Here is a 17,296-nt window from a genome sequence, read left to right on the forward strand (position 1 = left end):
AACAATCATACCTGTGTTTCATTGTGTCTGGTTTCCATTATAATGTTCATCCACTTGAAAGTAGTTTTACTTGATTCTGCAGTTTATAATTAATCCTGGTTAATCGTCTACTGGGTCTTAGTCCTTCAGTTCATCCTCTGTCTGAAACGAGTTGTTTCAGAGACTCTCCATTTAAATAAACCTTCGTCCAATTGGTTACCCTTCACAAATAGAAAATGTGAAAAGCAGGTGTGTGGGGCTTCTGTGCAAGAAAAAAAAAAGCCATCTGCTTGAGACGCCCATGTTAAGAAAATCCACCCTTACTAACATTAAAAAGAAAGTTGGGGAAAAGAAACTGAAATATACAAAATGTTATGTGTGTCATTCAGGGAGACACACATCTCAGTGTTTAACAAAAATCATAACCTACAAACAAACGGAACCATCATACCCCTGACTTAACCTTTGTATTAGACATTTCCTGTTACAAAGACCTAAAAATAACATGCCACTAAAAATAAAATGGTCTGCCAAAATGAACAGTTTTCTAAAATAAGAGTCTTGCTTCACTGCTGATATTCACAATGACTCTTAACAAGCAGGATATGGAGATAAAATAGAAGGAAGGTCAGCATGATATGCTTCGCCACTGGCACCCAAAGAGCTCTATAGGCACAGGTGGGTCACCGCTCGAGTGTGTTTGTGTGTATGTGTGTGAGAGTCTGACTGTTGCTGTTTGTGGCGACTTGAGGCCTGGGGTTTGTGTTGGGAAAGCGGATGCGTCTGAGGCGGCAGGAAGCCCTGCCCTGTCTTTCCCATGGAAAGAAGGAACCAAGAGTTTGCTAGTACAACACCTAGCTGCAGCTCCTGGGCTGATACTTGGTTAATGTCTGTTTGCGTTTTAGATTTTCAGTTTTGCCTTTTCAAACATGTGTAATGTCAGCTGACTGGTTAATCCTTCTTAAAAACGGGATCATTCCCTTTGTAGTTTATTTTATTGAATCCACTACCTCATTTAACCTTCAGTGAAAACAAATGTCTAGTCCCTACAGTGTGCATTAAATCAAAGGAAAAGTAACTACAGACTTCACTTTTATTGGTACAAACACAGATCATAGCACACACCGATTAAAAAGTCATTAAAAACACCTCTACTGTGCATACTTAAAGTTAATAAAAAAGGTAAAGGAGACTACACCAGGTAATAAATGTAGCAGCAAGCAGGCCTGTAAACTATGACAGCCATTAACTGCCATTTTTACAAATTCAAACATGCTTGCTGCTTTGTTGGGTCCTTTTTCAAAACACTTTTGTGTTCAAAATTGCAGAATTGAACTTGCACTTCCAGCAATAACAAGTTAAAATCAAAGCTGGAATTAACTGTGGGGTTAACTTATAAATCCTTATAAATTTGCATAAAATATACCATCTCATGGCCCTGAAAACAGCTTCAGAAAAAGGTCAACTATCTTTCTATTACTGATTAAAAAGCCTTTGATTCATATCTGGATCCAGTGAGCAAACTCGGCGACTTATCCATTCAGCTCCTTTCGCCATACTCCATTGTTTGCTCTCACCTTGAGAACACAGAACAGCCATTTTCACCTCCTCCCTTGCATCTTTCTAGAGCTTCTTTTTCACACTGATATTGCTGAAGCTGATTGCAGATATACACGAGAAGACTGCGCTGTAGGGCAATATCACCTCACAAGACACAAGTGAGGAGGATGTAGACAAAAAGTGGGTCACAGGCCTGAGGCATTGGAGCTGTCCCTTGTGGCAAGTCATGGTCTTATAGTGCTGTTACACACCATTACTGCTCTTCTACTGCTTCCTGGTGAAAAAAAGGAGCTCTAACAGTTAAACCAAGAAGCAGGCTAAACAGACACTCAGGACTTTTCATGCACGGTTAAGCTTTCTCTCTGGGGCATCTGGCTGAACAGCGGGAAATCTGGGTTAAGGCAGATGTATGAGACGCAGGACTAAGGTGACTACTGGTAGAAAGCTTATGGTTTAAGGATATTATTATTTGGCCCAAGTCCCACTAGAAAAAAAAAATGGGTTAAAGGCTACACAATCCATCTTCTGCTGTCAGATCGGAGCCAAGGACGTAACCACATCCCTTCTTTCATTTACCAGCTTTGGTTTAAATGAGTCAAGTGTCGTAATATTACATTTTTTAAATGTTAAATGTTTTTTTAAATGAATTATAAGATGCAAATTCTTTATTGATATAAACAGAGCCACATTACGAACTAATAAAACTTACAGCAAGCTAAAATGCATTAGAACAAACAAACAAGGGTTTAACACAGTAATCATTTTATTTTTATCTTTGCTTTTCTGTTGCCTCTGGGCGTCTTTTATTCTCAGATTCATTATGTGAAGCTTTCTATTATAAATAAGGACTACAAACCAATAAGAATGGCACCTGTGCAATGAGAAACCTCCTATTTCCAAAGGTTTATCAGCAAGCATCTTAATACACATATATAAAAACAGGCAAAGAAGGACATGAAGCTGATGTCCCATAAGTATGAATGATCTAAATTATAGTTTAGAGTGTAGTTTTTATGTTTGTCTTGTTTGAAAAACCATTTCCACGCAGTCAAGTGTGATTTTACAGTCAGGTAGCTTTTCTCAGAAGGCAATATGCAAACTTCAGTTAGCTTTGTAAAGTTTTAATGCTCTCCAAGCTCTATAGAAATAGCAGTTTCTTAAATAAGTTAAAGAGGTAAAACTATATACTCTTCAGATACTTTATTACCCTAGTGGTATTGCTAATTCTGTTAAAAATGTTGCAGTTTGTTGTCATCCATGACTCACCTATAAAGTAATTTGTGCTGTTGTGTCTGAATGTGTCCCATGGAAGAGCAATTCAGTTTCATGTGTTTTTGTAGTTTTCAGGTCAAACCCTGCTTGTGCAAACAAAGTAAGCACTTTCTCTAGATAAGTGGCAGCTAATGAAGCATGTACTTCCAGAATCTTTGGCTCCTGGATTGAGGATCTGCACCTCTAAGTCAAAAGCCACTGAACATTTGACAGTCAACTGTCGTATTTACACTGAGAGTAAATTGTTCCCCTTGTGCAGAGTTAAGTACTATATCTAAGGCAATATCCACACACGGAGCTATTAGCAGTTGTGTGGCAATCAGAGCCCATAGAATATCAATTACATTGAGCAATTTCAAGTGACAACGGGAGAAATAACCCCCGGGCAAAACGATATGGGCAGGTACAGAGGTAAATTTTTCCCATCTTAGAGCAATCGAAGTGACTACCAATGAGAACAAAGGATATGCAGCAGTCGATTGAAAAACACATGGGTGGCAAATGCATTAAAGGCTTAACAAGGCAAATAGAGCCTGGAATGTCCAGTAGCAACCAACTGTCACAATATTTAAATATTGACAGGCCTTAAGAGGTGAGGCCTGTCCAACAAGAAAATGAATCCATAACATGTGGAATACATGTGAATAGGTGGATAATCCACATAGTGAGGGAAAACCCTTGGGATCCTTCAGAAGAAGCTAAAAGGAAAGACTGTGAACCAGATACACCCTGAAACATCATGAAATATCATGAAAACCCAGGTTATCAGTTAACCTTACAGTTTAATTGTATTTATTTATGCAGTACTGTCAAGACCTTTTAATAATCTTGGTAAATGAAATTTCTATTAACTACTGTAATTTCCCCAGGAGGCCACTTATCAAATAACCGCAAATCTTGGTAAATGTGCACGCTTATGAAGCAGATGAATAACTGTGCACGTCGCCACAAACTCATCTTCATAAGAATTTTAGAAACAAGCTGAAAAAAATGTATTCAATAACGCATCTCATAGCATTCTGACTACAGTCTCTTCTAGTCTACTGTTGCCTTTGATAAAAAAAATCTGTCTTTCAAATCTTTGACTAGTTCTTCTGAAAGACAACATCCTGCTGAGAAGAAAATGCTATGCACACTTGCACAAAAATGCAAAACAATCCAGGGTCTATTTGATACATGCCCCACGGGGAATAACCCATTTTGCAATATCCACATGGGGTAGAGAAATGCAGGTTTGGGTTTACTGCTTCTTCCCTCTGTGGCACTATTTTTCAGAAGAACTTCTCTTTGGGGTCATTAGGAGAACAAAATGGGGCTGAAATAACCCGAGACTTACCTCAGGGCATTATGGCAGACTGAGAGTTGGAATTACGGCTTTGACGCAAATGTGTGATATTTCTCTTACAGAGCCCCACTAAAGTTCAGACATTTATTGCCACTTTCCCTGTATAATTTCATGGCACTGCTTTCTTCAAAACAAGGTGTGTTAAGGTTGACGATCCTCCAAATACAATGCATTTTTAAGAGAAACCAGATCATTGTGGTGTAAAAATACCAGAGAAGTCAGATGAGAGGAAATTGGTTTGGATGTTCAGGAGCAATCTAGGAACCAATAAGGCTTAAGCCTACCATGGTCTGGAAACTGCCGTTTTACATAGCCAGAATGACAAGAGGTATGTGTGGAAGACTAAAGGCTTTTAAACTTAAGTACACTGGACCGACTGCCAAGCATGGTGGTGGTAGCATCTTGCTCTGAGGTTGTTTTACTGCCTGTAGTACTGATACACTGCATAAGTGGATGGAATAATCAAAAACGAGAACTGCCTCCAAATTCTTAAAGCTTTGCTCAACAGTTAGACAACTGAAACTTGCACACAACTGGAATGATGCTAAACACACATCAAAACAGGTTTTGGAATGAATAAAGCAATCTAACATTAAACTTTGGAAATGGAATCCCAAAACTGAGTCTATCCCAGTGACGTTACAAATGTTATTGCTCCGACTTGTGAAATTATGAATTCTTATAAAGCAACAAATCTTGTCATGATCTAAAGAAACCTGAGAACCAGTAAGAACCAAAGTCATTGACATCTATCAGTCTGGAAAGGATTACAAAGCTATTTTTAAGGCTTTGGGACTCAGGCAAACCACAGTGAGAGCCATTATCGACAAATGGAAAAAAACTGCCAATAATGAGAAAACTTCTGAGCACGGCTTTATGTTTAAAACAAGCTCTCGAGATTGAATAACCTCTCCTGACATAAACATGCATGTTATACAGTTTCTCAACAATAACAATGCTGTGTGTCAAGGTCTCATTTCAGGCTACATTAATGTTTTCTTACCTCTTCTGTGTAGTCTGGTATTATTTATTAGCCATTTAGTTTGCCAATAAGATGTATTGAGTAAATATACATGCAAGTACAGGACAGGAGCAGTAAAAGTAAATTGAAAGTGTTTTTTACCTGTCATGGGTCCGCATGAAGTCCCACGATTTCTTTGTGCCATTCTGCGTAGAAATAAGATGACAATAAAACACCATAAATAAATAAAAAAGTATGATCTCATAGTAATTCTCAAACACTGCTGGGTTCCAGCTGCATCAATCAAAGTGTTTAAAAAGATAAAGAGTGCCTACAGTTTGCAATCAGTGTATTATAACCTGTTTTATTTCATATGACTTGCATGACAAGATATCAAATCCCCTCTCATTTGGTTAACAAGAATATTTGCTGCACAATTAATGTTGTCTTATTGAAAAAAGTGCACCCAATAAAAACATCTGCAGATGCAAAGCAAAAGAAAAGCACCACGAAAAACGTGTTTTCTTTTTATGCCTTGCAATTGCCTCACAATTGCAGAGAGAGATTCCCGATAACTAAACAATAAAACCCTTAAGTGACAGAAGTTGTTGTGTTTGAAAGCCCTGTGGACACATCAGCACATTGGCATAACATGCAGCTTCACTCTTTCAGTAAATTTCCATCTGTATAATTATGATCAAGCTGCAAAGGAGGTGTGTTACCCACACAAAAGACAGACAAAAATATTCCAGAAATCACAGGGCTTCAATTTATAGCTTGTGACACATGCATTGTCTGGCATGTGACTCTCATCTGTAAAATGATGAGCTAACATCCTGAAAGTTTGGTTTCCTTTCTTTTACATTATTTTCATTAAAAATGGCTGGAAAAGGTTTTAGGAGTTTGTTCCGAAATGTATAAAGCCAAATTTGTTCAATGGAAAGCTACATGCTCTAAGCTTTGCTGCTTTTTGAAAATATAAAAACTGGCATGTCCACTTCTTTTAGCATGTATTAGCCAATACATGTCATTGCTTCAATCAACTGAATTCCTAAAGCTACATTTAGCTACATGGATAAATCACCTGGGTCAAAATGTCAGGATAAGGCTCAAGGTCAACCTGCTTTCTACATACAGCAAGGCCAGTGTAAAGCTAGCATGACCTAATGTTACAATACTCAAGGTGAAATAATACCAAAATGTTTGTCTATTTCCAGCATTTACTCAGCCAATACAGTGGCACTGAAGAATAAGTCGGGCAGATGAAAACAACATTCATCAAAGCTATAATTACATGAGTAATGGAAAACAGCGTTTTTTCGTCTGTTTTCCGAAAACAGCTGAAAAAGCAGGAGTAACTTCCAAAGAAAAGGTGTGCCAAGCTTATAGGATCATTACCAAGAAGACCTGAGGCCCTCATTGCTGCCAAAGGTTGACTTCTTACTTGTCATTTAAATAATTGGTTCATGTACCATCAACAAGCTCTCCCTGTGTGAAATAACCACATTAACCTAGCATATTCCTATCTCTGCATCCAGTGCTGTTTAAATATGGTAAAGTTGGCCTACATTTTCTATGCCTGAAGAAATATGGCCTTGATTCAAATTTAGGCTGCACCTCCTCTCCACCTACGAGCTCTTTCAAACGCAGGGATGACAGTTTTACTAGAACAGGCTTATCCCAGCTACAACACACGGTGTGTTAGTGAGCTGTTTTCAGTACCACCCAAGAAAAAGGGAGGTGGTACGGCTAATTTCACTGATTCAATCAGACAACATAACTGCTGTTGTAGCAACATCATTTGTGGTTAAAGCTGCAATATGGAATTTAAAGATTTCTATCTGAAAGGGAAAAGTTTAATCACAACTACTTGATTGTGTGGAAGTTAATTTCCTTTCAAAGCATGTTCAACAAACAAAATCAGCCCAAAAAAAAAAAGAGAAAGAAATGAGAACGGCAAGCTTGGAAGGAAGGAAGAGGCTTTATTTAGCACCCATATTATCAGTTACTCATTTCTTTTTTTTTTAAAAGTTCATTCATTCATTCAGGGTTTCATCTGTAGCGTAGTAACTAAATGGCTGGGCCTTTCTGTATAGAATTTTCATGTTCTGTGGGTGCTCTGGTTTCCTCCCATATTCCAAATAGATGCAGTTAGTAGAGCAGGGCGATATGGCCAAAGATATTTATCACGATATATATTTGAAAATTTGCGATAACGATATAACTGACGATATAATTGATGCGAGACAAAATACAACTCCACAACATTACTAGCGCAAAAAGACAACCTTCCATTTATTTTCACTTAAACAAGAAGCTGGTTTTTATGTACATTAAAGCTTTATAAAAATGTAACAGTGCAAATGCAAATTCCTTGCTGAAAGTTTAACCAAAAGGCATTTCCAGTAGAAATGGGCTGACATATCCTGAGCATAACCATGTATAATATCCACTGAAGTTAAAAAGAGGTGCTTTGCAACATTAAACTGCAGTGTGCAGTACGTATTTTTCGGACCATAAGGTGCACGGGATTATAAGGCACATTAAGCGAAACAAAGCAGTCAGATAAATCAAACTTTATTAACTCATTCTTCTTGCTTCCTCCACTTCTGTACCATTGATTCATTAATGTTGAATTCTCTGGCAGCTGCTCTATTCCCATGTTGTTGCAGTATATTAATGACTAACCTCGTATTGTGGATGGATTATCTCAGTTGTTCTCCTGACTGAAGTTTGGTCCGTTTACAGCATCCTGCCATGCGATTGCATTTGTCTCTAACCATGAGGAACCTTCACGTTAACTTTTATAAGTGGAAAAGTGTTAGTGTTCGTCCTCCAGCTTCACTGTTTATGTTATGCTAACATAGCTGTGTCGCTAGCGATCACGTAGCACATCATTATATACCAGCTAGCCCAACTTCAGTAACCCTACAAACGTCACTGCTGTTTAGTTTCCTGTCTTCATTTATGTTGGAAGTGATAGCAGAGCTGTACGTTTGATTTTTTTCAGAAATCTCTCAGTGCTATATCATGCTTAGGTAACTAGCGAAACTAGCGAGCTAACTTCCGCTAGCTTCCTGCTAACTTCTAACTCCGTTAAATGTAATAACTTTTGTTTTCATGGATGCCTGGAAGTTAAACTTCATAGTTACACCTGGTAAAGCAGCAATGCTGATCGTTTTATTAAAGATGAAAGAATTTAGACAGTTTTTAACTCTCAGTGATGCTGCAGTGTTCGTTTGACCTGAAGCATACGGAGTTTAGGACCCAGATTACTCCCAGATTTAAGAGCATCTTAGTCCGACAAATACGACAATAACGACGGCCGCTTGCATGTTCTGCAAAAAAATGTGCTTTGTTGTGTATCTGACGGACAAACACCAAACCAGTTCCACATCACTGAAGTTGCACCATTTTTACAAACCAATTCTGGTTCATCTGTTTCACTCAACAATCGGCCATGTGCGTATGAAAACAAAGGCACTGCGCATGCGCGTTTTACTCCCATTCTATCGCGATATTTCATTTTCCTATCGTTGCCTAACATTATACCGGTATTACCGTGAACGGTATAATATGGCCCAGCCCTAGCAGTTAGTGAGGTTAGGTTAACTGGTTATTCTAAATTGAATGTGAGCACATGTAGTTCTCTGTCTGTGTTAGCCCTGTGATAAAATGGCGACCTGTCCGGGTGTTCCTTGTGACCCTAAATGGGATAAAGCGGAAGAAAAAAGATGGATGACTGAATGAAAACAATGCCTTAGATCCCAGTCTCTCCATCCTACAAACTGGTCAGTGACTCTCTGGGAACTACAAATCCCTTGAGATAAAACGTATATTCCTTCACCAAATGGCAAGTGACTGCTGGAACTAACCAGGTATAATTAATCATAAAGAGGTATACGGATTTCACCAAAAAACAAACAAACAAACAAACAAACAAACAAACAAACAAACAAACAAACAAAATAGCAATACGACTCAAAACTATGATATTTACAAGACCAAAAAAACCTCACATTTTAGGAGACAGTTCTGTCTTATGTTGATTACTTTTGCTTGATAATTATTTTGAAGACAAGTGAATATCATAATTTGCGCTGTACAATAGTTGTGTTACTACATTACTATCCCCTCCGTAAATCTGCGTCTAAGCAAAGGAACTAAAATGCACATCAACAAAATGCAAGCTACTGCAAGAACACGGCATCCAGCGCATGATGTAAGAGGTCATAGTCACATGACCTTAGCATGAAGCCAAGCCAGGATAATTCTGTTCATGCACCATTAACTGTCCTGATTTGGTGTGAAATGGAAGCATAAAACATTTATGTTCATTTATTTGGCTCCACAAGTAAAAGACTGCCCACTTACATATGCAATTTTACTGCATACTAAAGCTGAGATAGCAACACTCAATGATTAACTGAAGGCATTTTCTGTGTCAAATAAGAGAGGAATTCCTGTCTAAAGATCATGAAAGAGTGAAAAAGTCACTGCAATGAAGTCACTCAGAAATGCTAATTATTTATTGGCCGAAGCCTCTGAAATGTTTTTTTTTCTTTCTTAATTAATTGACAATGAAAAGCTTTTACATTTTAAACTTCATGTAATTGCATAAATTATTCCAAAATTGCAGCTGTAAATAAAAATACATTTTTACTCCAATTGCAGTGACTAAAAAAAGAAAAAAAAGATAGAACAATGAGAGTCATACATAATCTCATGTTCAGCCATTATTAAAGGCCTGATATTATGTGATTAAAACACTGCAGACATGCTGCGGGTGTAATTACTCACCAAATCCTTCCATGTCAGAAATTAGTATATGTGTTTTACATGCCATCATATGAAACCAAGCCCTTTCACTTCTCCTTATGAAAGCAAAGCTGGTATAGTGATGGAGTGTGTGATAAATCATTTTGTCATGACTGAGGTAGGGATGCACGTCTCGTGGCTTGTTGCTTTATAAAAATGCTTGGCTCTGGAAAATGCTCTGCTGAGGCGGAGTATTTTTGCCATCACTGAACGTATTACATGGAAATTGCAGGGTATTTGCATAAGTAAATGGTTACAAATGCATGCACTAGGGCCCCTAAACCCATCCATGTTGTTCAGAACTGAGCCTTTGTCAAACTGAGGCTATACATTGCATTGCTGTACAGCAGACACATTAAAATATACAATAGAGCTATACTTTGAGATAAAATGGCATTTTATAATCCAGTCCTCCAGCTACGGCAGGTTATGGTTAAAGTGGCCCTACAGCCAAGTACAAAAACAAGATCTATCACAGGACCAGAGACTCTGTGTGAAGGCAGCTGAATAATCTCGAGAACCCCCAGAACAACCTGGTCAACCTCCCGGTACAGAAACACAAAACAAGAAGAATCTGAGCAAGATTTTAAGACAGAGACTGAACCTTCAGAAGAAAACCTTCAGATCTCTTGGAACAAATTGCTAAAAGGAGTCAAAAATGCTTAGGTGGTCAATAATGCATCTAAAGGCTGATTTAAGCAAGCTTCTGAATTTGCTCAGTGCAGAAGAAATGTGCAGGAAAGGTGCACCAACAGTTCAGAGTAAGCTGCAACTACTATACAGACATTTCTGGTAACAACACAAACTCAAGGTTATGAAACAGTGAGGATAAAAATAACATCCAAGAAGGTCTTTCTATTTAAAAAAGCAAAACAGAACAAAAGTCATCTGGATTTCAAGATTAAAGAAATACCTTAATGTTGTCAGCAATTTCAGACACCACCACAAAGAGACTAGCAAACACCTCGAATATGGTTTGTTTACAGTACATCACCATTAATTGGCCATGATTACTGTTAAAAACACTGTAGATACAACACATTTATCTTCCAGCAGTGACCTACTACATAAGGTAAAACTGCACCGCATGAATGTGTCAGCGCACACACATTCCCTCTTTAGTCTCCTGTCACCACTCACAGATGGCGGGGTTCCCCTCATTACTCAGGCCACTTGCTGAGAGAGGGGAGGCGGGGACAGCTTGAATGGCCCAGGGGAGATGGAGAATCATGGCCGACACAGATTACGACAGAGAGATTAGCCCACGGGGGGAAAGAGAGAGACACAGGCAGAGAAAGAAAGAGAGAGAGCAAGGCAAGCAGAAGCAGGCTACACAGGACCTTGAAATTAATGTGGTCCCTCTGGCTTTGGCCATCCGAAATGACAGGCTCGTACGTGAATGGCTGTTGTAGGGAGGGATGTATGGTCTTGATCTTTTAGGTGCTTAAAGTCTAATAACCATCACACACACACACACACCTTCTATGCTGACTATAAAGCAGACAGCTGCAGCAAGAATAAAAAAAATTAACTACCATCCTCAAATACAATAGCTCCCTTTGAGTCTCATCATGCGCGCTCCAGTTTTTTTCCTGGTTTCATTTATAGTCTCTCTGTTTGACCCTGCTGTCTCGACAAAGGCAGCAGGACTATCATTACAACGGTCAACGTGTTTTAAAAGTAACAAAAAGCATCTACACATGCAGGGGGGGGAAAAACCAGCATGTGCAATTTCTTCTCAAGGACGCAGTTTCCAAGTACAAACTGACTGTGTCCTCCAGTGAAATCCACAGAGAGTATATAAACCTCAAATCAAGGCCAGTATACATCAGTGCCATCACCAAACTGAACTTCAAACCTCCTGCCTGGTCTGTACTAGGGCTGAACGATATATCGCATTTGCGATAATATCGCGACATGATCAAGTGCAATTTTCTAACCGCAAAGGCTGCGATTATACTCTGGACATGTCCAAATTCATGGGCTGCATCCTCCTGAGGCCGCATTTGTAGACCGATTACGTCACAGCGACGCGCCGAAGGCTGTCCAAATTACTACCATATCCCAGAATTCATAGCGCGGCCCAGCCAAACTCCAGTTTCCAGCAATGGCGGCCGCTACTAAGTTTTAAAATTACTCATACTAATCTTTCTGGGTCACAAAATAAACTTTTAACATATTTTCAGGCGAGAAAGTAGTTGTGTAAACATCAAATATCTGCTCGGTTTATCAAGATATCCCATATTTGCAAAAGTGCTTCGACGTTTTCAGAGGCGTCTGCTACCCACCAGCTCGATAGCGAGCCGGGAGCTCGAGGGTTACTGATGCGGCCGAGAACGGCACAACTCCCGGCACATCATTTTCAGATCACCGCGGAGTTTCGCTGCTCGGGTTAAACGTAATATATAAGTCACTTAGACAACCTAAAAATGTTATTGTTGGGCTTTTTTCAGTGTTTTGTTTGTTCGTGAGTAAATCGGTTTGGCTGAGATTAAAGTTATTAGATTAGATAAAATAAAACTTTATTAATCCCCCGGGTGGGTTCCTCCTTGGTTTTCACACAGCTGACTAAACGTCAAACAGAAAACTTATTAAACAGAAGTATGAGACAGTCGAGAATTTACACCAGTGTCTGGTTATATTTTAGATAGCAAGAAGCAGACGGCCGAGTTTATTAAACTCCACCGAGACAGCGGTGACGCTAATCAGAACTAGTCAGAAGGCTAGACCGTCCAATTTCACGCCTTTAAGTTTTAAAGGCGTGTTTGTGTGTGTGTTTATACAATTGCTATTATGTTTGCACTTTATGTGTAATGTTACTGACTGCAGAGATCAGTAAGATGTGTGTATTTTTTATTTATTAGTTTTATTTATTTAATATTATTTTTTAATTGAATGACTGTCTAGTAGTTCACAGATGTCGAAAAACTGAGTGTGGTAAAGCCACTGATTTTTTTTATGTATATTTCTGCAATCTGCACATTGTACTGACTTTCATTTTAATGTTTACACCAGGGTTCCTTGTCAGCACTTTATGCTCAGATGTTTGTAAGCTAAAAATAAACTATTGTGTATGTTCAAATATACTGTTGTGATTGAAGAAGTTAAATAAAAATGTCAGTCATCAATTCATGCATCACCTCATGTCATCATAACAGAGGTCTGTCTTCCAGGAAAGAACAGTTTAAAATTAATGTAATATAGTATTGGCCATACTATATGATGTATTGCTTGTCTTTGTTTAATAATACAGAAGACAAAGACCTTAAAAAATAATCGCATATCGCATCGCAATCGCAATATTGGGGCAAAAAATCGCAATTAGATTATTTTCCATAATCGTTCAGCCCTAGTCTGTACCATGCACACACTGAGCCATATTATTTTATTTAGATACTTCCATTAAAAATGTTCCAAAAGGTACAAACACCACGAACATGGTTGAGTAGTCCAAGTCAGTGATGCGAATTAGCAGACAAGAGGCTAAAGCAGTCACAACCGCCGTGTTCCTAACTCTAAGCCTCACCAGACACAAAAGTAGTACCATAAAGCAAGCACAATACGTCATTCTTCTTGAAACAGGAGCTTTACTGACCTCTCAAAATTCCTTCCTATAAAGTGTTGTGAATGTCAACTACTTCAGCTGCTACTGAAGGAAGGGTTGTCTGCCAGTTTGTCTCCAGCACTACTGTTTGAAGTTGTATGCCAACTGCAGGAGGCAAGACAGCACTGTTGGTATCAATACTGTTGCAACTGAGTATCCAATAGTAACATTTTTAGTACTGATTAATATTTCAGTATTGATGTATTTTTTTTTTTGACAACTCTGGTGGATTTTAGTTAGTTTCTGGAACTTATTCACAGGGGAACAAAAACTAGATGCTCTCTCTGGATTAACTGAACTGACCATAGTGCACCAACATTCTATCTTCTGTCATCATTAGCCTAAATTGAGTCTAAATGAACATAACATAGTGCTTATGTTAAGGACATAGTGTTTTCAGTGAAAGAAAAGTTTCGTAGAGTATCGAAGAAATCAAATACTTTAACGCATTTATCTCATGGCAAACCTGTAAAATCAAATTTTGAAATAATTACAATTGATGGAACCGTTATTCATTAAATCTAGACTGTTTAAACTGTGATAACCTGTGTTGTTATTGTGTTGTGAACAAATAATTTTAATAATTATATCCTCCTGGAACTGTGCCCTTATTTATAAGCAGATAATCACTATGGCAATCAGTTAACTGCTGTGATTCAAGCACGAGCAGATAAATAACCATTCACGTAAGAAAATGTGCGCTTCAAGATCATAAAGATCTCATATTCATTCACTGGCTGAAAGACGCACAAGGTACATAATTCTAGATGAATAATTCAAATCATTATAATGAATAAATAGAAGGTAATTATCTCGCTCTAAGCACCAACTCGTGATTCGCTGTCAGCACGAGGCGACAAAGATAAGAGGGGTTTCCCAGAGTCAACAGAGCACAATCACCTGCTTTGGAGAAGGAGGCGAGAGCAACGACACAAAACACCAATAAACACTAATGATGCAGAGAGTCTCTTATGCATGACATTATATACTTTTGGAGTGTGTTGCTGTGAGTGTGAGTAGATTTCTGTTAATGGCCAATAGCAAAAGCTGAAGATGTACAGATGAACATAAAAGGATTGTGGGAGAGATGCTCCCTTGGCATGATTGAAAAGCCTTTGTGGGGAGTCTCTGAACAGCCCCTCCTGACGTGCAAGGCAGAAATGATGAGAATGAAAGAGAAGGCAGGACAGAGAGAGAAACACAGAGGGTCCACCCGTCATCTCTTTTGTTGTCCATCTGCTGTCTTTAGCCGTTCCACCATCCTCTTGACAGGCTTAACCTTCCCCCTCTGCTGTCACAGGTGTGTACCCCAAATGGGACAAACTCCCAAAAAGAGTACCATGGTACTTGAGTTTTTGGATTACACTGAAAACAACAATACAAAAAAGAAGCTTCCATACATGTAAACCACAATTTGTCACTGCAAGTACCAATTAAAAGCCCTTTTTTCTCATTTGTTTCCAAAACAAAATATACAAAAGAGTCTTTTTTGGCATGTACTAATTACATGAAACAGATGTCATTAACGTGCTCTTATAATCTACTGTGTAAGTAACGCAGCAGCTCCTAAGTTTTAAGAATGAGTTCAGCACCACAGTCACTATCCAGGTTTTACACAACCATATCCATAGCCCAGCAACAGAGAAACTGCACAAATATTTTGAAACCTAAAAATAAATTCATCCTGGACTGCCGCCCGTGTTTGGGTAAGGAAGCACTTCTCACTTTGCAAGGAGACCATCGGGACACAGTCATCACACTTTGCTTTTAGTGGGAGGACAATTTTTATAGTAAATTATTAATGGCTAACCTAAAAAAAGTCAATCAAAGTTCATTGGCGGGGACACTTTAGGAAGCCCAGACCTTCTCATATTTAAGATGCATATATAAAGCAGTGCAGTGAGGTAAACGATGAGAATGAATATCAGATTTTGGTCAGAGATAATCAGCACTGCCTAAATTATTTTACCACCACCTGGATAAGAAGCTAAAGGTGGATAGATCATAGATAGATGCTGGCATGGATGGATGAATAGTGACTAAAACTGCACCCGCAAGCCCCTGAGACACCTATGTCCTTGGATAATAAATATTATCGACCTACAAGACAATTGACTCTGCACAAGAAGCGCTGCAAAAGCAAGGACGTGTTTGAAATGATTAAGTCATATTTACACCTGAATGCTAACTAGGAATAGCAAAGTCTAGTTAGGAAAAATGAATCCCATCAACATGAGCATAAACATTTTTCCCCTCTTTTAGGTGACTTGGAGATTAGCACTCGCTATTTCAACCTCACTGAACTGCATTGCATCCATATTCAGAAAAATGTGAGATAACTGTGGCACTATGATCTGAGTCACAGCGTGACTAAATGAATGACTGAATGAATAATTTGTAACTGATAGGAAGAAACAGTGAATATCATTATGGCACTGACAAAGAAACCAAATTTTATTGGGGATGGGAATCAAAACCAGTTCACAAGCTTATCAGTTCATTTCATCAGTGTACGCTACATCTCTCAAAACAATCAAACTCAGAGGAGTAGCTTTCCTTTTGCAAATACTATTTTTCTCCTGTTTTTTCCCATGTGTTCAGGTGCAGTGAAAGTAACAACTGCAGTGCTTCTAAAAAAGTTCAGTAGGCTTATTTTTTTCCACACCTAAAATTGATGATGAGCCACTAAGAGAGTCCGTAAAAATACCTGCAAGCAGAATTAGTAATCACATTAGCAAAAAATATACTGACTTATTTTCTATTCATCCTCACTAAGGAAACTTATTGGGCATGGTCAGTAACAGTCCAATCTTACTGATTACAGTCTTCCTCTTTTCCTCTTACCTGGTAGCTCTATATTCAACATCCTTTGTTCAATATATCCTCACTATCCTTCCTCTGCACACCTCCAAACAATCTCAACCTTTCCTCTCTGCATCTCTTAATAATGCTGACTCAAATTGCTTGATAACTGAAAAACCAAATTTAGGTACTCAAAATAACTGGGTAAGCCTTATTAAACTAAAGCGTTTGAATATAAAGGCACATCTACTATGGTTTATATTTAAGACAGGAGCATGACGTTGATACTAACAAAAAGACTTATAGTTATATTTTCTTAATTGAAACTTAATGCAAAAGAGTGATGCTGATCTGAGGTAGGAGCATGTTTCTCTGCACTATGTTCTGTCCATGATCTGCACATTTTTGCAGGTCAATAAAACACAAACACACGCATAACACTTTAAATCCCGAAAGGATATGAACAGGAAAAACTACTCAGTGTCGCTCAAACACAAGCCTGGGCAACTTAGCTCTCTACACATCTGAACTTTCAAAACCTTCGACCTTACTAGACCCACCAGACTGGGTCACTTTGACAGCTGAGATCAACAAGTCTCGCCTGTCTTTACAGTGCAAATAGCGCGAAGAAAAACCCTCTCTTTTCACGTTAAAAAGACCAACTCGAGCCATCCACATCTCCTCGCTCTAATATAAAGCATGTGCCTCTGTTAAACCATGAAAAAAAACCCTCTGCAGTAGCAGCAGGCTACCGTTAGCATGGTAGCTCATAGCTCCCTGTTAGCTTAGCTGTCTCGTAAAACACAGAGGTAACTGCGTTTCAAACCAGACCAAATATAGACCTCTTTAGGTCGTCGTGGTGCATGTAATGCCAATTTTTGCTGTCAGTGATTGTGTTTAAGGTCGGCTTAGCCTTCATGTTATGCTAAAAAAAATGAATGGGGGTGGGGGGGGG

The 17,296-nt window shown here is 38.7% G+C and overlaps 1 protein-coding gene across 1 annotated transcript in view; it reads right to left on the reverse strand.

Annotated features, from left to right (window-relative positions):
• Nucleotides 1-17,296, reverse strand: part of nudt14 (nudix (nucleoside diphosphate linked moiety X)-type motif 14) — a 29,344-nt gene that overhangs the window by 11,819 nt on the left and 229 nt on the right. Inside the window, exon 2 of the mRNA XM_005931546.3 lies at nt 5,280-5,323. Within this exon, the coding sequence (XP_005931608.1) occupies nt 5,280-5,323 (44 nt within the window). The remainder of the gene's footprint in view (nt 1-5,279; nt 5,324-17,296) is intronic.

This window comes from Haplochromis burtoni, unplaced genomic scaffold (genome assembly GCF_018398535.1).
Source record: "Haplochromis burtoni strain Fernald_Lab_line unplaced genomic scaffold, NCSU_Asbu1 Contig_147, whole genome shotgun sequence".
NCBI classification, from domain to species: Eukaryota; Metazoa; Chordata; class Actinopteri; order Cichliformes; family Cichlidae; genus Haplochromis; species Haplochromis burtoni.